The sequence below is a fragment of the Octodon degus genome, unplaced genomic scaffold, assembly GCF_000260255.1.
Source record: "Octodon degus isolate 3935 unplaced genomic scaffold, OctDeg1.0 scaffold00248, whole genome shotgun sequence".
NCBI classification, from domain to species: domain Eukaryota; kingdom Metazoa; phylum Chordata; class Mammalia; order Rodentia; family Octodontidae; genus Octodon; species Octodon degus.
In genome coordinates, this window is record NW_004524824.1 from 788,200 (window position 1) to 811,864 (window position 23,665).

Consider the following 23,665-nt stretch of genomic DNA (forward strand, 5'->3'; position numbering starts at 1 on the left):
AATTTTTTTTTTCCACAGTGGTATCCAGTTTCTTTTCACAAAGAAAAAGCTCCGGTCCATCTTTTAATTTTTTAAAAAAATTCCTGACATTACAGATGTAAACTGAAATGCATTAATATTCCACTCTTACATTTTCATGACAAGCAGAAAAATTCATGAGCAAAAAAAACAAACAAACAAAAAAAAGGGAGAAGCTTATAAAACTAAATATGGATCTCAGCATAAGCAGCTGAACACAGAAGGGAATTAAAACACTTTGATTAAAAAATCATGGGTGGATGATAAAGTGTGTAGAAACTGAAAATTTATAAACTATCTAACACCTGGAGTTGCTGACTGTTCGGAAAGCACACGGATGGATCGTGGTGGTGGCGGTGGCCAGCAGAAAGAGTGATGGATGAATCTGCGTCGTTCTGGCTGCTCCCAGGCCACCCGTCTCCGAGGAAAGCCTGGCATTGATTAGATACTGAGCCAGGTTAATGCTGGCAGCAGATAAAGTGATGGTAACCTGCCTGGCAGTAGATCCTTCCGCTGGGTTCGCAGTTTTGATCTGCGCCCCAGACATCTGACGGATCTCATTGATTTTGTTGCCTTGACGGCCAATTACGCAGCCAATCAAATCGTTCGGAATGGTGAGTTCGTGAGAAATAGTCTGAGCAGATGCATCCAAACCTGCCCAGTAGCCTTTCACCTCTGGAGAGCTGGATTCAAGGCCACTGAATCCGGTGTTGCCAGGCATCACGGAAAATGAGACTGCTGTGTTGCCGACTGGCGCAGCTTCATCAACTCTGGCTGCGGAATGGCACGCTGTCCTTGAACGGTACAGGCCTGACCACCTGCAAAGATGACTGGAGAACTTGATGGCTTGGGCCGGTACGGGATGGTCACGCTCTTCGTGGGGGACTGGGAGAGAGTTTCCAACGTGGTCCCGGAGATCTGTCTGTCACGCTCAATGGTGGACTGCGGGGTGCCAGCAATAGCGACGGCCCGCTCAGCTGAACTGGGGAGCGCATCTCCTGCCACTCGGACCTGAACCCATGTGCGCTCCCGTATCTCCTTGGTCTTGCAACCGCCTTTTCCAGTGAGAGAGCCACACTGACTAGCAGGGACCGCCAGCCTCAGAGTGAGCGGGGCTCGACTGACAGCTGTGCTATTGGTCACAGAGCTGCTGCTGTCCTCTTCCAGTTTGTCAGGGATCATAGCAAAGGCTTTGAAGGTGGCATTAGTGGGACCAGCCCAAGAGATAATTCGCTCAAGACAATTTCCTTCTGAGACATTGATACGTGCCCCACTCTCCTCACACATCTTCTTAACTGATTCTCCTTTTTTTTTTAATGCTGACACATTCAATAATTTCCTTGAAATTCTCGAAAGAGCAGATCTAATCTATACTGAAAAAAATCAGTGGGTACCTAAGGCCAAAGGCCATGCTATGCAGGAATTGATTACACAGGGTCATGAGGAATCTTTTGGGCATGATAGATATGTTCTATTATCTTGATTGCACTGGTGGTTACAAATGTGTTTTTGTCAAAACTTGTCAAGTTTGGGCACGGTGGCACATGGATGTAATCTTAGTACTTGGTTGGCTAAAACAGGAAGACCATGAGTTTGAAGGCAGCCTGGGTTCTACAGCAAATTTCAGGCCAGCCTGAGCTACAGGAACTCCACCTGGTCCTACAGTTACCTCAGTGACATGCTTGTTGATAACTTTAATCTTATCACTGAAACCATTTTCCTTCACATCTTTACAGCAGCCTCAGCCATAGGCTTGAAAACCTCACTAGCATAGCACAAGCCAGCACCTGCTGTGGCTGCCACCATTGATAACAGCCAGTGCCAGGGCCAATATCCAGAGCAAAGGCCTTCTGTCCCCTGCCCTTCACCCTCTTCACAGCAGCCCAGATTCCTTCCTAGTATTTTATATTCCTGTCTTTGTCATGTAGCATGTGTGCGTAGGAGGACCTGGCAGTCTCCTGGTGGTTGTCACAGTGCTCATCCTGCCCCAGCCCGTCCATGGGTCCTGTGGTGGGATTCGTTCACCCGCAGAAAATCTTCATGGTGCCAACCGGCTCTTCAGCGTTGAAATAGAAACTTTGCTAACTCGTGGCAGATTCATGTCTTGCACAGCTTGTCTCCCAGAAGAGATCCATTTGGGGGAGGCAGAGAAGAGCCCCACTGCTGAGTCGGAAGGCACTTCTCAGCAGGTCCAGGCTCTGCTACTAGTCTCCTACTCAGAAATCAGCAAGTAAGACACAGGCGTAGTGGCTCATGCCTGTAATACCAGAACTTGGGAGGCTGAGGCAGGAGGATCGTTGCAAGTTCAAGACCAGCTTGGGCTACAAAGTTCAAGGCCAGCCTAAACTGCATAGTAAGACCCAGCAGCGAGGAACACTCCTTCTAGCTCCGCCGCCAATGCCATCTTGCCCCTGATTCTCCTTTCTTTCCAATGATACTGCCAACTTCATTCCCGTGCATAAGTAGCCGGATGGTGTGAGTGACATTTAATCCACCTTCAATCACGCCGGTGTCTGTGTCGAATACTATGGGGAGCTGGACTTTTTGAGGACTCAAGTCTTTGGTCACTGGTGGGGGTCAAAGCCAAAAACTGCAGGTGCAAGGCCACTGAGGTGATAAGGGGGGTGGGTGAGAAGGGGAAGGGCAGGAGGCTGGGGACGGAACAATAGGGGTGGACAGGAAGGCAAGGCGCGCCCGTGCGTGGCTGGAGGAGGAATGGGGGGGTGGAGGAGGAGGAAGAGGAAGAGGGAAAGAGAGGAAAAGTTCTGGGGACCTATTGTTGTTGTTTGTTTATGCACTCTCCTATCTTTCTTTTCTTTTTGTAGTACTGGGGATTGAACTCAGGACGCTGCGATTTCCAGACAGGCACTTATTCTACTGAGCTATCTCCCCAGCCCCCGACTCTGCTGCAGAGTACAGGACCATGGCTTTTGCTGCAAGGTTTTCAGTCCTTAAGCTGCGTGTGTCCCCTGCCAACGGCTATAGTCACTGCTTCTGTCCTGCTCCACCTTCACTTTCAGCCCACGAGATTTACACTGCTTTGCTTTCAGCTGTGCTTTTAAAAATGTTTCTAATAATCTCTACAGCAATCTTACATGTTTTAGGACTGAAGAATATTTCATGTTACTTAGACTTTAACAGCAGTGAAAATAAGATTACCTATTGCAGTTTCATTTTAGCCACCCCTCCTGAGTTTGCTTCTTATTTCTACTTAGAATTATTGATTCAGAGCCATAGGTGTGTCACTGTGTGCTTTTATTGAGTTTGTTGTTTTCTATTTGCCCTCTCTACTAATCTACTTTTTTTTTGTCGCTGGCTCAGCCCACCCTGGGGGTGGGGCTGGCATGGTATGTGGTGCCAGGGATCAAACTGGGGTCCTTGACTTTGCCTGAGCTTGCCTAAGCAGGTGCTTTAGACTGCTGAGCTATCTCGCTGGCCCTTCTACTAATCTACTTAATCTCCCTTTCCTTTTTTTTTCTCTCTCTCTCTCCCAATCTTTCCATTTAGTCTCATTTTTTCCTGTATTATAAATTGAACACTATCCTTTTCTTTTAATTCCCACTTAAAATTTTAAATTAGTTACGTGTTGATTGAGAATAACAGATGCTGCTGAAACTGCTGTTTTTAATTTTTTACTATAGAGCAAAGTAAAGAATGAGTAATTTTTAAAAATATTAAAATAATATACACTGAGAAAAGCTCACAAAGTTGGACCAATGACTTTACATACTGTTTACATTTTTTATGTCTTTTGATGAGAAAGATAGACAATTCAGTCTTCAGGAAAAAATAAATTTTTATTTCTGAAGAAATAAAAAGTAGGGTTTGAAACAGTGTTCTCTGCCACATTCCTCATATGAGGAAGAATGTTTTCCAAGAGAAAGATTAAAGGGCTTCCATGAGCCTGAATCTTGTCGCTCAGCAAAGATCGCTTTCTTAGAGCTCACCTCAGCAGGACTGCCGCAGCGCCTCGCACGCCCGTGGGGCGCCTCGAGCCAGCCGTCTTTACGTAAAGGCACAGTTTATTGTTCACACATTTGTTGAGATTTGTTAAGTCTGACCCAAGCAAAGACTATGCGACCGCAGTCCTCCACAGATACTTCTGCAAGGCGTCTCCTATTCATCAGCACTGCTGAAATCCTTTGAACGATCTCACGGAATTTAGCTATTCCTTGATGGCACTTCCTTTATTTGGCCTTCTTGCTGGACTCTTACCCTGAGATTACCACGTTCCTGAGGGATATAGATTTGTTTAATTTCAGAAGAGAGAAAAAACCTATATCAGCTATGCCCTGAGATTCTCAGTTCTTCTCCACCTTATTGTTAGTAGAAATTTCTCTGTAATAAGGACTGGTGAGACAGCTCAGCGGACTAAGCGCTGGCTCAGGCAAGTGCAGAGTCCAGGGTTCGACCCTTGGTATCGCCCCATGCAGCACCCGCCCTGCCCTCAGGTGCGCTGAGCTGGCGGCGAGTCCAGGCAAGGCGGTGCGGGCCTGTAATCTTAGTGCTGGGAGGCTGAAAACAGGAGGATCACTGCAAGTCCAAGCTGCATAGAGAGACCCTGCACCAAATACATAAACAAAAAAGAAAACAATTCTCTGTAGCAGTAGCAGAACTATTGCCCACTTTAAAGAGGTGAAATTTCTGTATGCTTTTATTTGGTATTTACCAGGAAATAAGAAGAGACTACTACTAAATTAGATATTAAGTATAAAGTGTTTCCAATACTGGTTTCCAAGTCCTAGGAAAAGTGGTTTACATAGATGGTTCTTATAATTTTCATGCAACTTTCTGGTGAATAATCCTGCCTCGTGTCACAGGGGAAGAAACTGAAACATAGACAGTTTAATTTACTAACCCTGCAGAACTAAGAAACAACTCCCCTGCCACCTGTTCCCCAGTTTAACCGGGGAGCCCAGGTTCTTAAAACAGGACACAACTATTCAAGAGTTGATGAAAAATAGTCAGAGTGCTCTTTCCATTTGTCCATATTGGTTTCTGAGCTCTCAGGATTCATATGTCATTACTGTCTACTTTTATGTAATGTCAGGGGAGAAGCCTGATGTTTCCTTAGCCTCTGACTCTGAGTGAAGACAACAACAGCAACAACAACAACCTTTCAGTTTTGATTAGGCACCTGGAGGCAGCTGGGGGGGAGCAGCTCCCCAGGGGGCATTTTGTAATGCACCATCTTCAAGCAATTTAATGTGTTTTCCATGATTATCCTTGACACTTTGAATAATTAACAAAGACAGTTATAATTTTTGAAAGGACTAAGATACTCACCTTCCTAGATGATGAGAAAGTTTGAAAGGCTAAAAATGATGCCCATCCTTTGATTGGTGACCAGGAAGTCTTCCACTTTGCTATCATTTTCTAAGAGAGAAAAAAAGCAAAAGGGATATTTCTTAATATATTTGATGAGTGAAGATTATTTATAAAAACTTACTTTTATTCATAAATTTAACATGTTTCGTGAGCTCCCTTAAATACTCAGGATGTTGCTTATTAAATAATGCAAGTATGTTGTATATGTTACTATTATATATCATGTATTCTACAAGATATATTTACATAAATAAAATATGACTTTATAATGAGTAATAACAGTCAGTTTCTAATGGCGGTCTTCTCTGAAGAACAAGTGATGCAGTGGTTTCCACTTAGCTGCCCCTGCTCGGTCCCTTACACAGGGGCAAGGAAGGCACTGTCCACTCCTCCACGCTATCCTGGAGGTTAGTTAGGGTCCTGGAATGCAGGAGTAATTCACTGAACACTACTGATTTCTCTTTTGGTTCACAGCATGAGGTGTGCCCGAAGTAATTCACCTCCATTCCGTATTTGTGAAATATCATTGTCTCTGAGACTCTCAATTTTCTTCCCTGAACTCATCCAAAGGTATTATTAGTTCTTGTGCATCCTTAATAGACATTATATGTGTGTACAGAAAAATGATTTTATGGATACTTTAAAAAAATGCTTTTTTACACAAAAATGGCAGCACATTCCGTATGCTCGATGAGAATTTAGTGTAGGAAGCTTTTATCACGGTATCTTCTTTGTATAAAAAAGAGGACGCTAAGCTGAGATTTCAGGGATTCTTCTCAGGCTCCTGCGACCTAATACTGGAGCTGAGAGCGAAAGCTTGAGCCGCGCTGAGGAGGCTGCACCCTTCGTTCCGTCTCTCCTCCCAGCGCTGAAGGGCCCTTACACACCATTTGTCCCCGTCTCTACATAATTTCAGGCTATGTTCACATTTTTACAAGATTATTCATTTCATAACATTGGTCATTTCTGAACAGGATCTTGACTAAATATATCCCGCTGACAGGACCCAAATCTTGTTTGGTGTCTTGGCTCTTTGGTATCAAGAAAATGCATTTTCTTAGGCTGACATTTTCTGTTCCTCGCTTTTGTTCTCCTTCTCACTTAACCACACGTATTGAGGCTTATCCAAAGTTAGTTTCACTCTTTATAATGGTCACATAATAGCCGGAGTATGACTTTATCATGATGCATGAAATCTGCTCTGGTGGAACAACTGCTATTCCCTAATCTTCTGGAATTATAAACAGAGCCGGCCAAATGACTTTGTAGCCACATTACGTACACTCCTTGCTTGTACTTGAGAATAGTTTTCAATAAAGTACTAGTAGCAATTCTTCTAGACCACATAAAGGCTTGTTCATGCCTTTGTATGCCCAGCTGAGGCGTACAGAGAAGAGCACATTATTCCATGGGTTATGGCAGTAGAAAGGCCGCAGACGGAAAGTTAATCTCTTCGTGCTACGATCTCAGAGGCAGCTGTTTAGGTGGGCTTCGGGAGGGGGGCCCAAGAGATTGCACAATAAGCCACCAGTTTTGCTTGACACCACTGGTGTCTTCCTGTGCTCAATGACCGAACAGCCACAATGTCTAACTTTTTAATTCTACCGCTCTTTGATTTTAGTTGCATTACCTGGAGTCACATTCTTTAGGAAAGCTTGTAAGACTTCCCTCAGGTTTCTCTAACACGTGATTCAGTAGAGGAAAGAGATGTGCAATCAACATAGCTTATAATTCACTATACAGTATGTTAGTGTACATACTGTACAAAAAAACCTGGAAGGACAAACGGCTATTTGTGAAGTATAGCACAAAATGTTGCTTTTGTTGTCTGATTTCTATGTGAGGACTGAAGAAGCAGTCTCTCGTGATGGGAGCGCTTGCTACTGAGGAATCTTAGGCTGACTTCGAGAGTCACCTCAGGAAAAAGGGCCAGCTTGTGTGGTTACACTCCTTTCCTCGGAGCATCTGCTGCCCAATGCACGGTCCATGTACCAAAGTTAGATCTCTTCACCTTGGATTGGACCAGTTTTTCAGGGCTTGCCACCTCCCACGGGACCTGCCCATACCGTGTCAGGTCTGCCGTGCAGCTTAGCCCCTGCCCTGCCCCTCAGTGTTTCAGTCACTTTCTTAAGAGCACTTGTTCCTGGTAAAATCCCCAAGAATTTAATGTATGGTAATCCCCATTCAAGAGTCTGTTTCTGCTGGGCTCTGCACAACATAGGCCATGTAACTGTTTACATCACTGGGCGTGTTCACAACTGATTCACTGATCTGGTTAGCGCTTCACCCTGAGTTCTTTTCTCTCCCTGATCGGGCTTGGTCTTTCTTTCCTCAACTCCTAGAGCTCAGACATGGTGAAGAATTGGGGATGAATGAGTTTTCCTGCTTCAAACCAGGAATTAAATATAGCTTTTTGTGTTTTGCATTCTGAACTGTTGAGATTAGATGGTGGCATCTCCGCTGCCACACTCATCCAGAATTGTGTGTAAATGACCAAGTAAATAGAGGGCCCAAGCTCTTGTATTCAGTTTAAAGATGAAAAATATAAAATATTGGATGAAGAATACAAACAAAATGGTGAAAATGTTGCTTATGAAGTGCTGGGATCTGCTCAGGTTATTAAAACAAACTATCACAGACTTGGTGGCTGACAAACTGCAGGCACATATTTTCCACAGCCTTTGAAGGTGGGAACCCCAGTGTCAAGCTGCCAGAAGGAGACCTGGGTGCAGTGCAAGTGGATACGGGCTTCAAGGCTGGTGAAAATATGGAATGTTCTTTTAAAGTTCATTGCTGTTGGGTTTACTCATTTACCCAATTTTAAACACTGTCCTTTATCTTCAGACCTAATACTTCCATTTCAGTATTATAAATTTATAACATGCTTCTTATTGAAATGGTAGTAGACATCAGTATAAACATGTTAATACTTGCAAAAACAAGAAGTTGACACTGCTGTATCTGGGTTATGACTGGGTATCGTGGTGCTGTTTTTTTTGTTCATATTTACATTTTCTAATATTCCACCAATCTCTGCACTTAGTGTGAAGTTTTTTAATATTTTAGATGACAATTCGATCTTACACAATGTAATAATGATAAGAGTAGTGACGTCTGGAAGGATTTCTCATTCATAGCTCTCCACATTGATTTATAAAATATGTAAAATGCATAAAATACAAACTCCATAAGTTGATGCATGTAGGAGATGCTCACTTGAATGTTTTACTCTGTCGCACCACAGGGTTATTCTGAAACTCTTTGAGTTTACAGTAGGTGTGCTAGCCCTGGTACTTGTGATGATTTTGAGCTGATAGAGCACTGGGTTTATGGTACAATAAACAAAAACAAAGGCGACAAGAATCATGCGATTGTCAGCAATGCAAATGCGCAGCTGTTTCCTCCTTCATCCTTGTAATCTTGACAATGTCTTCAAGAGACTTCTCGGAATTACACTCTTCTGGACTCAGCATTCATCTGTGGGGCCTGGCAACAGATTGCAGAGAAGCTGGGGAAGGCGACCTGGCAGTTGGACGGCCTCCGTGGCCATGTGGCCTGAGAGCGCCTTCTTGGTGCGTTGCAGCACTCTGCGGTAGGGAACCTTTAGCTAATCTTCAGAGTACACCCTTAATCTCATGAACCTAATTATCTGTGAAGGACAGTTTAGGGGGCCTCCGGAAAATTATTTATACTAGTCCATTCGCTTTTATCATGGGTGTATATAACTTTCACTACACAGTGATTACATTTTGGCTCAGGGAAGGTATTCTAAGAAGGATTAAGAGGATTACTCATCTCCAGGGTGATCTGTGGACCCACTGTTGTTCAGAAAGACAAACATTCTACTCATTTACATCTTGGAGGTGGCCTAGTTTTCCACAGACATGATACATATTCATGTTCCGCAGAAGAACTCGCATGGAAACACGGAGTTTCCTGACAGGAGCACGCGGACATCAAGTGTTTCTTGAATTTCATGCAAGGTTTTGGTCTTGTTTTGCACGCTAGCGTGTAACTGCTCAGTGCACTGCTTGTGTTTTAGTCCCTCCTGTTCTTTTCTGCCCCCTTTTCTCCGCAATAGACCTGACGTGAAAGTCATTGTTCATTTTTGTTTTCATAGGTGAGGGTGTGGCTGTAGTTCAGTTCCTACAAAATACGATAAACAAATGAAGAGAGAGTAGCCTACTTAGCCTTAGCCCTTTGCTGTTCCTCATGGTTATCCACACAGTAAGATAGTTCAACGTACAACACAATGGCAAATAAGCTCATTTGTGAATATGTAGATACTCAGTGGTGAAAAAAGGAAAATAAAAATCTTAGAATTTCTGAATTGCTTGATGCACTCTTGTGCAAATATTTTATATGATCAATATTGCAGCAAGCTATTATTTTGACACATAAGTACACAATATACTATTTCTAATAAACTTGCCCCACAACTATACATTCTTTTTCTTTGTGATATTATGTTGAGCTAAGATGGTAATTTAAGTCAAAACATATCCCTGAAATCAAAATTAAATTCAGATAGCAAATAGAGCAAGTTAAGTGTCTTTAATGATCTTTACACTGGATTAAAGAATCAGTATTAACATTTTGCTTGTAAAAATGTATTAGAAAAATAAACTCAAGCATGGGGATTGAGAATTACACTTGTATTTGAAGAAAATGCATAACAGTAAATTAATTTGTGCAAGAAGTAAACTTTCAAAATATTATCTGAACAGCTTCTTGTGTTCTGGGCAGGATCTAGGAACCAGCAGAGCAGCTGTCCCAGATGCCGCCCCTTGAGTACAGACCTCAGACAGGAGAACAGTCTGTAGCCCTGCTGCCGGCACATGGCCCCAGACACCACTCAGATGCCGTCGCTTCTCCACTCCCTTCATGAACCTTTCACTGGCTCACTTGGCAATGGGCTGAGAGGGCAGAAGGCCTGAGCCTCCGCTGCACCGCCCATTTACCTGTGCAAACAACTCGAGTCTGACTTTTCTCCGAGTGGTTCCCTGGTAATCTTCCCAACGTACAGCTGCTATATATAAATCATGAATTATAATAGCAAAGGTCCCGCTGTGTTAAGAATCACAGGGCACTCGACCACACTTTAGCAGGTTGTACGATGAAAAGAATAAAATGTCTCCAGACGTCCTGTTCTTTTCCTTTTCCCAGCTGGTAAAATCAATGCACAGCAGCTGCCTGGACTGCTCCTTCCGCATCCAGCTGCACCAGACAGGACCTCTCCCATTGCCTGCCCTCCTTCAGAGTTCAGAGACACCAGAAGAACATCTTGCCTTTCTTGAGGCACTGGAGGCCAAATCAATTGCCTAATCAAGCGAAAAGAAAACATCTGTGGCGCATGAAAGGGAGCTGGCTTTCTCTGGAGAGTCTTATAAACTGATTAAGTCGGGGCACTGCTAATCCCCTATGCTGCACTTCAGATGTTACATTGGCAGGGAAGATGAGCGTGAAAAGATGATGGTCACATCACCCGCGCACAATAAACAGTCTCTGAAGAGCCAGCGGAAGTTCAGAGATGCTCCTAGTGTGAATGCAAATGTGAACTTCAGCTCCTGGGCTAGAAAATCTGGCGAGGGCTGCCAGCCGCTGAGTGAAGCCAATACAAAGGGGAGAAGAAGAAAACAGCAAAAGGAGTGAGTTCTAATAGCAGAAGACTAATTGCCATGGACTTGTTACATTAAATTTAGTCGGATAACTTCTGTGCCAGTTATCAGTGTTATTTCTGACATTCAATTTGATATTTCGAAAGATCTTTTAATAATTCAAAGGAATAAAAACTATTATATGTAAATTGGCAAGATAATGCTGAGTCCTAGAGAAAGTAATTCAGAGAAAGAGAAAAAAATCTCCTGTCAGAGCCACTCTCAAGGTTTATTTATGCCTTCAGAGGAGGAAATCAGACCACAGATTTGGGGCTCTCACACACCTGTTCGGCAAGATCCATCCACATAATTATCTGCACAAAATTCCTCAAGTAGCAGAATTCAGCTAAATATTATTTTTTTATTTGAAATTACTTCTAATTTTACAACTGCATCTCTTTTTTAATCCCACAGACCAGATATATATGAAAAGCTAAATCTTTCTGGAAACATAAACTGGAAGCAAGCAAGAAGATAGCTTAAGAATAAAATAATCTTCCTCTATAAAAGGGAAGTGACTACATACATGGTGGCAAAGAGGGATAATTAAATGTTAATGCATTTTTCTCTCTGTCATCTTTTCTCGTCCTTCAACAGCAACAGAAATAGGAAAATTGGAATTGTTAACATGACAATAAGAACAAATAGTAAGGTACACACGGAGAATGAAAAATGCTGACAGTTATGGACATTTTGCTTTGGATAATAGAAAAATGGCTCATTGAGAATCTGCTGCTATTAATAACAAAAGGTTTAATAAGCCATTTTTCCTGAGTTTGAAAACTTTGCCACCAGGTAAGAAAGAAACAGTAAATCTATGAGAACACCATCTTCTCAGAGAGATAACATGTGGTGGTACATGAGAGTAGAGGCGATGCTTGGTGTTACTTTTGAAATGCAGAATGTGGATATTAGAGCAAAGAAAGTAGGGAGTGTTTCTGACAGAGAAGGTGTCACGTGCAAATCCAGGGACAGAGACAGAGCGTGGTTCCCGCATCACTTAGGGACGAATGACTCCCAGGGAGTGACAAGGCCCTCAAGAAGAGAAACCAGACGGAATTCCTAAGCAAGGGCCAGTGTGCGCGGAGCTGCGCCCCTGTGGCTCGGCATCGCGGTGGTACACACACAGCTAGAAGAGCTGTGCACCGCGTGACAATGCTTTGGTTAGTGGCAGAGCACACACATGGGCCGTAAGACGATCCTGGAGCCAAGCGTCCTGCGCCCTAGTGCAGCGGAGGCCATCACGAGGTCGGAGTGCAAGGCGGTGCGTGCGTGTCTGTGGCAATGGTGTATCCACACACCCAGTGTGCTCTCAATCATAAAAATACAGCGCGAACAGTCATGCGCAGTATATAATAACAAGGGCAATGCAAAGTCTGTATTTCTGGTTTGACTTTACTTTTATTGATACTTCAGTATAATCGCTTTACCTACAACACATTGTTACTGTGGAAGGGTTGCTTTTTTGCTGCGCAGGCGGCAGCCTCACCTGTGTTGCTTCTTCCGACTCACGCCACGTAGGTCTGCGTAAATGACGTTGGCACGGTGATGGGATTGAGCAGCGTCACATTTCTCCCAACATATCGCGGTTGTGAAATGATGCGTGAGCGCATTTGAAGTCTTGTCAGATGAACATGCGAAAGGCTCGTGGTGACATCTGGCCAGTGGTCACTTTGGAGAGCCCGGCGTCCTAACAGTGCGCAGCGTGAGCAGAGGCTCTGACACTCTGGGCAAGAAGAGCCTTCTGGGGGTGGTTACAGGATGTCCGTGATGAACGATGAAGACTTGAATTGTGTCCAGGAGGGTAGGTCAATAATTCAAAATGCAGAAAAATGAGAAGCAACAGGTCAACCGATTGTTGTAAGGAGCCAAACATTCAGGGTTACTTCGTAAATTAAAAACACCAAGTGCATTCTGGGTGGACGTGACTTCTATGAGCTGAGGAGAAGAGAACGTGAGAAATAAATGCTGTTCTTTTTCCTCTGCCCCATGGAGTCCACACACCAATGACAGAGGTTTGGGAGAGATGTGGGGCATCTGAATTTCAACCCCTACTTGCTTCTCAATGGGATCTATCTCTGGGGTACAAAACCTGCACCACCTTAACAGCAATCTTAATGAACGGGATCTTGCTCAGATTTTGGCTGAAATACCTTCTTCTCTGTGCTGCATGCAGGTCAGTGGGACAAGGAAACCTGCTGAGCAAACAACCATTCTGCAGAGACTCAGGTTTGCTTTACACAGTGAACCCAGTGCAGTGGAGGACATGACAGCAAGGATAGTTTGATTTCCATTCACAATTATGTGTCTGCAATTTAAGAAGATGATTTAAAATTAAAGAACTGTTTTTAAGTAGGGGAGAAATATATGGGTAGGGTGATTCAACTTTTCTTTCAGGACTACTTGCATATTGTCAGAAGTGGGAGGAGTGGACTTCTTCTTCTTCCTCTTCCTCTTCTTCTTCTCCTCCTTCTCCTTCTCCTTCTCCTTCTCCTTCTCCTTCTCCTTCTCCTTCCTTTTTTGGCAGAACCAGGGATTGAACTCAGACCCTTGTGCTTGCCAGGGAAGCGCTTATTCTACTGAGCCATCTCCCCAGCCCCAAGAGTAAGCTTCTATAAAAGTCATGATAACTGGACTGATCAAGGAAGGCAAGGGTCAAAAGAGCTTTTAAGGGACGTACCACACTTAAGAGTTAATTGCTACGTGCCTAGTGCTTATGTGCTGCCAATTCATAGGTAACAATATTAACCCTCAAGCTGATGATCCTGGGTGGGAGACAGACTCTTGGGGTACAGGCCACAGAACTAGTACAGTGACACCTCAAATTGGCAAAATTTTGCTTCCATTAGTGAGCTCCATATTAGGTGGCAAACAAAACTGCAGACACCTTCGCTACACCAAGCAGCAGAAGCTAGTTTCTCTGCTCTGACAAGTGGCTGTGTATCCCTACAGTGAAGACTGTGGCAGCCTACACCCTAGTGCATACTTGCTGTGAGTTTTTTGTGTGCTTTTAAACACATAATGTTGCATCACCCTGTTAGAATCATAACTCAGCCCCAATAATAAGGACAAAGTTTAACGAAAGGAAGACACTTTATTTGCAAAGAGGAAAAGTGAGGAGACAGGAGAGATTAGCTACCTGGATGAGAAAGAGCTGGCATAGGGAGCTCTGGCAAGATGGAGGATCTGTGGGCCCTTAGCTCTTTTTAGAGGGAGGATTAGTGACTCTTTTTCCTCTTTCCAGAACTTGCTATACCTGGATCATCTCTTGGCTGCATCTGCCTAGTGACATTTTTTCCAGTGCTGTGTGTGTGTGTGTGTGTGTGTGTGTGTGTGTGTGTGCATGCAGCTTCTTTCTGTCTGTTCATTTACTTGTCCTTGAGGTACTTGGGATGGCAGCTAGATGGCAAAGAGGCACCTCATTCTTGGCTAGTTTAGAGTTAGTGAGGGGCGTGTGGCATCTGTTGTGTTCCGTAGCAATCGTAGAGTAAATACTCTAGAGTGAGGACACGTGTATAGGCGCACGTGTTAGCACATGAGTGTGAGCACCCCACCCGCCACCTTCAAGACAGTCAGGCCCTGCTGCGGCTGCCTTTGTGTTTCATTGGAGGTGGGTACAGCGTCTGCACCTGGTGTCCTCTCTATTTCTCCCTTCTGTTTTATTCTGGTTCTTGGTGCAAGTCCCAACGCCATTTGGTTTACCTGTGTGTTGTTAGCTTTGTTTCTCTATGCCTGTCCTTGACTTGCAATCTCTCTAGTAAAGTTTATTTTTATTTTTATTTTATAATTCTTTCCATTCAGGAGTAGCTAGAATATTGAAGGAGGCCCCATTCTCTTTCCTCGTCTGCAAAGCCCAGAGCTACAGCACAGCGCTGTGACACATTGTTCAATCTACCACCGCTCCAAAGACAGTGCTGAGCAAGCCTGGTGGTAAAAGAAAGTGACAGGAATCATCAGAGAAACAAAGAAGGTAATGAGAGGCGCAGGAAAAGAAAGTAAGAGGAAAGTTTTGAGGTAAGTAACCACTGAGTGGAAGAAGGAAATCACGGAAAGCCCTGAGCCTGACATTTGTGCTACTGAGCTGACCTAGGAGCATAAGACGACAAAGTCAACAGTCTCGAGTACTTCTAAGAACAAAGATGCCATCGAAGTAGCCGATGTGGCAAAAGCAGCAACGATGTTAATTTAACCAAGCGGAGGACACAAGTGCCGGAAGAAGTGGAGGAATGTTTGTCTGTGTGGTTGAATGAGAAACAACTGGCAGGTGAGAGCATCAGCGAGGCTCTGATCCAGAGAAAAGACATGGAGCTTTACTGCAAGAAACCCCTCTCTCTGCAAGGGCTACAGAGGATGAATTTATAGCCAGTAGAGCGTGGTTTGATAAATTCCATAGAATTGGCTTCTACTGTGTGATAGGAAATGGCGAGGCCTCCAGTTCTGACCGGGCTTCTGCCGTAGCCTACAGAAAAGAATTCACAGGGTTCATAAAAGCAGATGGATAAGGTGCATCACAAGCGTTCAGCTGCATGCAGACAGGGCCCTTCTGGAAGAAGATGCCAACCAGATCTTATACCTCGCAGGGAGAAAAGGCACTGCTGGTACAAACACCCATCAACTCTTTTCCTGTGTGCAAACTCAAGTGCCCATCTAAAGATTAAACCACTAGTGGCGCACCATTCTCAGACCCCTTTTAATTCAGGGAACAGAATCTGAACAAGATCAGACTGCCTATCACTGGAGGGCCAGTGAGAACATTTGGGTCACAAGGCAGCTTTTCATGGACTGACTACATGAGGCGGCTCCGATGAAATACCTTTCTGACAACTGCCCGAAAGCTGCCTTCTTCTGGTGGACAGAGCCTCAGCACACCCTCCAGCCCTGGTGGATGATATGGACGCTGTGTAGGGCTTCATGAGTTCACCCCCTCACACAGGACACCTCTTCTGCAGTGTGTGGGCCAGCAAGGGATCTGCAACTTGCAGAAGTTGTACACAAAGTTGCTCTTTGTTAGATGTTTTAATGCCTCTGAAGAGATGTCCTGGACTCTGAAAGAGTTCTGGAAGACACATTTGGTGTCCTTTGTTGCATCAAACATCCTCAGTGGCAAAGTCTGGGGAGATGTCACAGGCCAGACCTTGAACAGCTTGGAGGAAACTGTGGCAGGAATGTGTCACTGGACGTGACTTTGCAGGGTCCGGTGCGCAGGCAGTGGAGGGGGTTACGTCCGTGGGCAAGAGGACAGTTCTGGATTCAATGAGGCAGCTCTAGAGGAGCTTGTGGAGGGCCACAAGGAGAAGATGAAGACAGGAGAGCTTGCTGAACTCCAGTAACAACAGCAGAAAGAGCTTGTTGAGGAGTTCAACAAAGGGAGGACAGGGAGGAGGCTATAGAAAACTATAGAAAACTGAACTGAAGGACTCAGGTTACAGTAGATGCAGTTTCTGAATCTCCCTTAGTCAGATTACTGAGCCATGCTTCAGCAACTGTCTAGAAGCTTGCAGCTTTTGTTTTTGCCTTGTGCGCAGGAGATTCTTTTCCTCCTGTCCCGCTTTTCTAGGCTTGCAGCTGGCCTCTGCCATCCAGGCTTCTGTGAGAGTAAGAAGCACTAGGTTTGCGACACTTCACACACGTGACTGGAAGGAAGCCCTCGTCAGTTCCCCTCCGGCCTGCTCCCTTCCAATTGCCGTTCTTCATCCCTTCCATCCCTCCTGTTCCTCCTTGCAGTTTTTCTTGCCTCTTGATTCTCTCAAGTAGTGTTTTTGGAGTGAGGGGAGCCTCTTTGTCAACTTTGCTATCTTTCAGGTGATAGATGAACAGCACCTAGGAAGTCAGGGGGTCACCGTCTCCCTAGACCTTTTTCAGTGAATGCAGAGACCCACAGAGGGACGAATCATGGACCTGGGGAACAGTTACTAGGTGGTAGAACAAATACATTGTGGTAGCATGGGTGAGTGTGTGTGTGTGTGTGTGTGTGTGTGTGTGTGTGTGTGAATTACAGATGTAGCATCAGTTTGCTGTAACTTGATTTCTGTGTGTCTGGCTTGAGCGCATCATAGATTTAAAACAATGTAAAGTGAGCACGGACAACATTTTTCTTGATGCTGTTCTTGGGGTTTGAATATTTGTACATTTGGTACCTGCAGGAAGAACTCAAATCAATCATCCTTGGATGCTGAAACACAACTGTATATAGATACAGATATAGATATAGCTATAGATATAGATATAGATGATATAGATTTTTTTCACACACATATTCAGACTTATCAATGGATACAGATCTATCAGAAGAATTTTTATGAACACGTTGAACTATCTAAAGATTATATAACTTGATTTCTTAAATAAACGTAACATAACATTTAATTTAAATTTATAGCACAATATGGACAACCTAAAGCTTTTTTTCTGTGGCTAATTATATTTTATCAAAAAACTCTTTTTGATTGGTGACTTGGGTTAAATATAGCTTTTAAATGCTAGATTCAAATCAATGCAAGTGTATCATGTGCAGAGTAATTCTCAATTGTTATAAAAATTATGTCCATTATGTTACTTGCCGGGACTCTAGTAATCATCTAAATTCCATAAAACTTAAATTTTCAAATTATCCTGAGTAATTTAAGTGTGTTATTAGGCCTTCCGTGAAGCATTTTTCTTTTTTGAAGAAAACAAGCGAAGTTTCTCAAAAGCACTGCAGGATAAGTTATAAGTGACTTTCACTTGTAATTTGCAGATGCTGTAATAAGAATTTTCCTTTTTACCTCCATCTAAGACCAACCCTTTTCCACTCTAATTTGCAAGTTAAAAAGTTGCCTTAAAACTTAGTACAGAAGTTTGTGAGGACTTTAAGAGATTTAAAATGTGTTTCAGAAAAAATGAGTCAGAAATTGGACTTGAAAAATCAAGATGTGAGTTCTGAAAAAAATAAAAGAATGTATGGAGAGAAATGTGAAGCAGTCTAATATCTTTTATCTGACACCTTACACTGAGAGGCAGCCTATGTCATCTCTAGTGGTTTGATTGTTGCACAGAAACCTACCTGCTTTAGGCTCTAGCCCTGTTTATTTTTTAAACATAAATGATGAAATGTCAACAGATACACAAGCAATGGGAAACATGTCTAAATTGCTGTCCTTTGTTGTGTTGTGGTTCTGATGTGACACTGCTCACTGAGAGTATCCTAGCATTACTGAAAGGATGTGCTAGGAGGTGACACTGGCATCTCAGGAAGACAAAACAAAGAAGACCTGCAGGCGTGCACAACCATGGAGAAGGCTGGCTCCTCTATGGTAGACTGCACGGACTCATGCAAGCAAGCTGAACCAAAGACATAATCACGACTCCATATCGGAGCCTAGACATCGCTGTTGGAGAGGAGGTGACTGGGGTGAATTAGTGATGCTTAACATTAGGAGCTCTTCAATGAATTTGATTAAGGAGCAAATAACTTAGTTAACATGGATCAGGCAACGCCATCAGGCTCTGGAATGCCTCCTCTTAGCATCTATCATTCAATTAATGCTAAGAATTTAAAAAAATTATAAGCATCAGCAGTGGAAGAAGTTGACAAGATAGTCTCAGTCCAGCACTGCCATTCAGGTATAGACAGTAAGAGACAGAAATGAGTGCGGTGGGAACACGGCAAGGCACTCCGAGCTGCCCTCCGTCCTCATGTGATCTGCAGAGTCACAGTTTCTGGCGGATTCAAGAGCCAAAAAAAATGTCCCCAGGATGGATGTGTACATTCCACAAAGAAACAGCCTCTGCGTGCAGCTCTGTTGCTTTTGAAGCATAAGTGAGATGAAACACGAAACCCACATAAATGCATGCATTCTACCCACTGGTTAGGCTGGAATGAAGATCTCGGATTGAGAAGGTTAGTGCTATACTCGAAAGGCTTAAACACATTGAGATTCTCTTTAATTGTGAGATTAGTTCACTGCACACGACATAATTGTTTTTTGTGTTCATAATTTTATGACTTGGGGTGAGGATCTAGAACTGGAGTTTCAGGGTTCGGGTCCAGCCTGACACGACAGATGCTCCTGTGCCTTGGGAGAGCGTGTGGAACCTGCCTATCATTTCACCTTTCGCAAGATGGAGCCAGTCGCGGTGTTTGCTGCACAGAAGTGTCGGAGAGAGCCAGAAGATGTGCAAGCACTATGTTTAACACACTGTAGATAACCAACAACATAGTAGCTTTTGTTGCATAGGGAGAGTCACACAGTCAGTAATGTAAAAGGCGCACTTAAGCTAGAGGAGAGAATTTTTTACTTTGTCATAATATATTAACTCATTAGAAAATGTTTAGAGTTGGAAAAATACATATAACCTTAGAAAAAAAGATAATATATTAGTGATATATATCTGGAAAAAATATGCTTTTTAAAAACTTTCTATATATATATATATATATATATATATATCTTCTTAAATAATGATGTAAGATTTATTATAATGGTCTCCTGGAATGTTTTGCCTTTAAAAATAAACTTTAAATTCTATTGCAATGAATTTTCCTGAAGTAAAGGACCTATTGTGTTTAGAAAAATATGTGAATGTAGGATAGAAAACCCCCACAATAATTGTCATGTTAATAATGACTGTATCTATGGCTATAACATGCAATATTTAGTAGCTGTGATTTGGTAGATTAACAAAAGAAAGCTCTAAATGAATCAATTAGGGTTTTCACAAAGGAAATGTATTTCTGCGTTTTGTAGCATAGCAATTTCCATAGATGGTAGCAATTCACAACAAGGATTATTAGTACAAATGTGAGCTTCCTGGAAGGGGTCCGCACGCAGCGCTTCTTTGCCACACGGTTCCCACAAACAATAGGCCACCATTCATTACTCTGACTGTGTATTATTATTACTTCAGCTTACGATGGGGACAGCAAGCTCCTCCAAATTGGCTGTGGCCTGAGAGGGCTGAAAGAACAATGCTGCCAAATGGTGGTGATTGTGTGTCAGAAGTCACACTCTGTCCGGGAGAGAGCGAGCTGAAGGTGGGCTGGAAAGGAGCCCCAGGAGAACGCTGGGTGTCGCGTCACCCACTGACACACAATTACACGGCTTTGAATCGGATCCATGACACAATCCATGATGATTACGCTACTTAGGGAAGCCAGAAGACAGATGAAAATGCTTAATTTGCTTGTTCTCAAATGTGGCAATTTGCCTAATGAATGAAAGTGACTTCATAAAATGTCAAGGTTATCTTTTTGTTTCAAGTCTGGGATACAAGCACAGCCTTACGAAGGCTCCCAGTGCGGCGCTATAATGGACTGGAAATGAGGCACGCGGGGCGTCACACGGTTCCCGAGCTACAGGCGCAGGTCAAGATAAACAGAAGAGTTGGTCAGAACAAATGTGTCGCTAATGGCGCGAGACACACTTTCACACGCTGGCCAGCCACGAGGCTGTGTAAACACCTTCCGGAGAGCAGGCAGACCTGTAGTCTCTGCAGTTTTATTTCATTTTAGCATCTGTCAGCAACATGTTGTATTGCCCGAGTGGCACATAAATCCTGTGGGGCAAGTACGTAAAAAGTAGTAAATATTTCTGTTCAATGTGACAGTGGAGAATATAAAATATAGAATATAAAAAATACAGAAAATGGGGCTTTGCAGTGGCACTCCGGCGGTCACTCCTGGCAGGCTGGGGCTGGCTGCTGAAGCTGCAGTCTAGTCAGCACCAAGCGGAGCTCCAGCCCGGACCTTCTCTCTCTCTCTCTCTCTCTCTCTCTCTCTCTCTCTCTCTCTCTCGGTTGAACCAGGGATTGAACTCAGGCCCTCGCGCTTGCCAGGCAAGCGCTTATTCTACTGAGCTGTCTCCCCGGCCCCGGTAGTTCAGATCTTAAAGTGCTTCTCTTTGTCCTGTGGTTTCCTGCAATTATTGGGACCATCTGGAAAGAAAGAAAAATGCTTTTTGGCAGTGAATCATCTGCATGGTTAGTAGAGTCCTCAGAGAAAGATATGTCAGAAGCTTTTGTGTTATAAAATTAATCCATTATTGAAGTTTAGAATGCACTTTACATAAAAGAATCCATGAGACAAAGGGTCGTATTGCTCAAAATAAGGAAATTTGAAGAGAAATGTGAAGTGGTTTGGAAATGTCGCTGATATATCTTTAAACTGGAGAAATAACTCAGCAGGTCAAATAAAGGTAGAAAACAGGAACCAACCCAGACAAGGTGGCACACACCTGCAATGTCAGTGCTTGGGAGGCGGGAAGAGGGTGGCCACGGGTGGAGGCCAGCATGCCCAGCAGGGGCACAAAGCAAGCCTGGGATATGTGCTGAGGTCTGCCTCAACAAGGACACATTTAAAATATCTAGTCTTCCAAATACCTGTCCCCTGACTGACACTTTTATAGTGCATGAAACTAGAGGGGCAGGGCCTGGTGTTCAGCAGCAGACTGAGTGCTGAATCAGAAAAGACGAAGCTGCTAAATCAAGGCCCCAGGATTGGTGGTGGGAACCACCTCAAAACAGGGCATCGCTGGCATTTCATTTCAGTCTTAGAAGCTGGCTCTTACAGAGACATTAAGCAATGGAATTTTTTATTTGGGGGTACTGGGACTTGAACCCAAGGCTACTACGTACAAGGCACCTTCTCATTGCTTTTTAAGACAAAAGTTAGAAAGGCTGATTATTATTTTTAAGCTTAGATCACCAGGTAAGCATCAAAATCAGTGACTGGTAAACTTTTTCTTTCAATAAAGATCAGATGAAAATACACCCAAAACAAAATGGCATGACTTGTGGTTTTGACTTAGATAGTAGTATGAAAGCAGCAAGCATTCAGTGGAAAGGTTCTCTGATGTTTGAATATCTGTCTCTTTGGGCTAAAAATCTGTGCTGAATGATACTTTCATGATTTCCACTCTGCCACAGTCTTTAATATAAAGACTGTGTATATTAAATATGTGTTCAACTTGTAATAGTTTAACTTACTTGGGTTTATCTGGAGGCAAAGTTAAAGCCATTGCAGATCCTTGTTATAGATCCAGGGTGATCTACACTTTTGGCTTTGTGTGCTAGGCGGCTTCTGTTCAGTTAACTCAGTCTGCCTTTGTAATTCCAAAGCAAACTTCGAAACTATGGGAATGAAGACAATTGGCTGTTTCCCAATAACACCTTATTTATAAAACAACCACTGGGACTTACTTCACCAGCAGAATTCAAGTTGGCCACACCTCCTCCAATACTTTATTAATATTGAATTTTTTTTTTTTAATTCTAGAAGAATGACAGTAAAGTCCCGACAGTAAGGATATTTTTTCTGCTTACTCCCCTGGTAAATATCCTACAGTGCCCATCATTTTTTATCAATATGTTAGTAAGAATGGATACAGAACAGAAAGCAGTCAAATATTTGCTGTACTTTGTTTCTGTTTAAAAAAAGTATCAAGAATACTGTTGGAAAGTGTTCTATTACAATACCAAATCAGTACATTGTTTATTTTAAATATATCATGATTATTGAAGTCTCATATACTTAATTTTCTGTGATCATTGGTGGGGACTTAGTATGATCTAATCTTTGCAAAAACTAATAGTTCTACATAATAGCTGGAAAATGGAATACTTCTCTTATGCCGTCGCAAGATAAGGAAAGAAAATCAGAGAGGTTTACCTTTACTGCTTGCTGTCAGACCATACCTGGACTCAGCCTTATCAGCTTTCTATGACACCTATGTATGTGTGTGAATGTTGATGTTCATGTGTTTATATAAAACTTTATATGCAAATGTACTAGCACACGAATGTGTAGCAATAAACTCATCTGACAAGCTCTCATTCCACAACTGCATTGTCCTATCTGATGAGATACAAGTTTTGCCAAAAACTGAATGAAAAATATAGTTACATGTGTGTTCCACATTTACAACTGCAAAGTGATCACCAATAATTTTAAGTCAAAATGTGGCTTAAAACATGACTCTGAAATGAGAGGATGAAAATAAGAAGCAAATGATAAGGGCTATTTTTCAGGATATAATAGGCTTATTATTCCAGCTCTGCCTTCTGTCAAATGTTCCCTGAGCCACTCTCACGCATTTTTCAACTTGGCATTTCCGCATGTTGCCAAGACAGGTCCCTTGCTCTCAATCTCAGGGGTGCAACTTTCAAGGAGTCCCACAGGGAATAATTTATGGTGCAAGATTACTTCCCGGCTAAAGAAGATGTCGGTAAGCACTGAGGTGCTACGTAACTGCCCGGCTGGTGGCGGCGGGCCAGCCCAGGACTGTGGGCGTGAGCTTCATCTCAGCTTACCTTTCGCGTTCTTGCCGTGGTCCATCACGTGTGGACAGGAAGCTCCAGGGCATTGGCATGATGAGTAGAGGCCGTTCCGTACAGTCACCGCCAAGAAAGCACGCACTCAGGGCTTTATCGGTTTTAGTTTTATCAGTGATACGAAAGGTCTTTTTGAAGCTGTATCCCCAATATAAAATATTAGGTGCTTGACATTACAAGAGAGCATCAGTCTCACTCCAGCGAAACCTATGATAAGAAAGGTGTGTGGGGAGAGGTCAAATTCTTACATTAATTTGCTACTCAGCATAAGTAGCAAATTAAATCTTTAGATAATGACGTATTTTAATACTGCATCAAGAATAAACACTATATGAGAAAAGTGCTCTTGACATTCC

The 23,665-nt window shown here is 43.1% G+C and overlaps 1 protein-coding gene across 1 annotated transcript; it reads right to left on the reverse strand.

Annotated features, from left to right (window-relative positions):
* Positions 1-316: 316 nt before the first annotated feature.
* Positions 317-23,313, reverse strand: LOC101575154 (poly(rC)-binding protein 2-like). Its single transcript, XM_012512637.2, is given in 4 exon segments — positions 317-744; positions 747-1,330; positions 2,447-2,585; positions 23,289-23,313. Coding segments are annotated over 4 exon segments (1,176 nt in total).
* Positions 23,314-23,665: the final 352 nt, after the last annotated feature.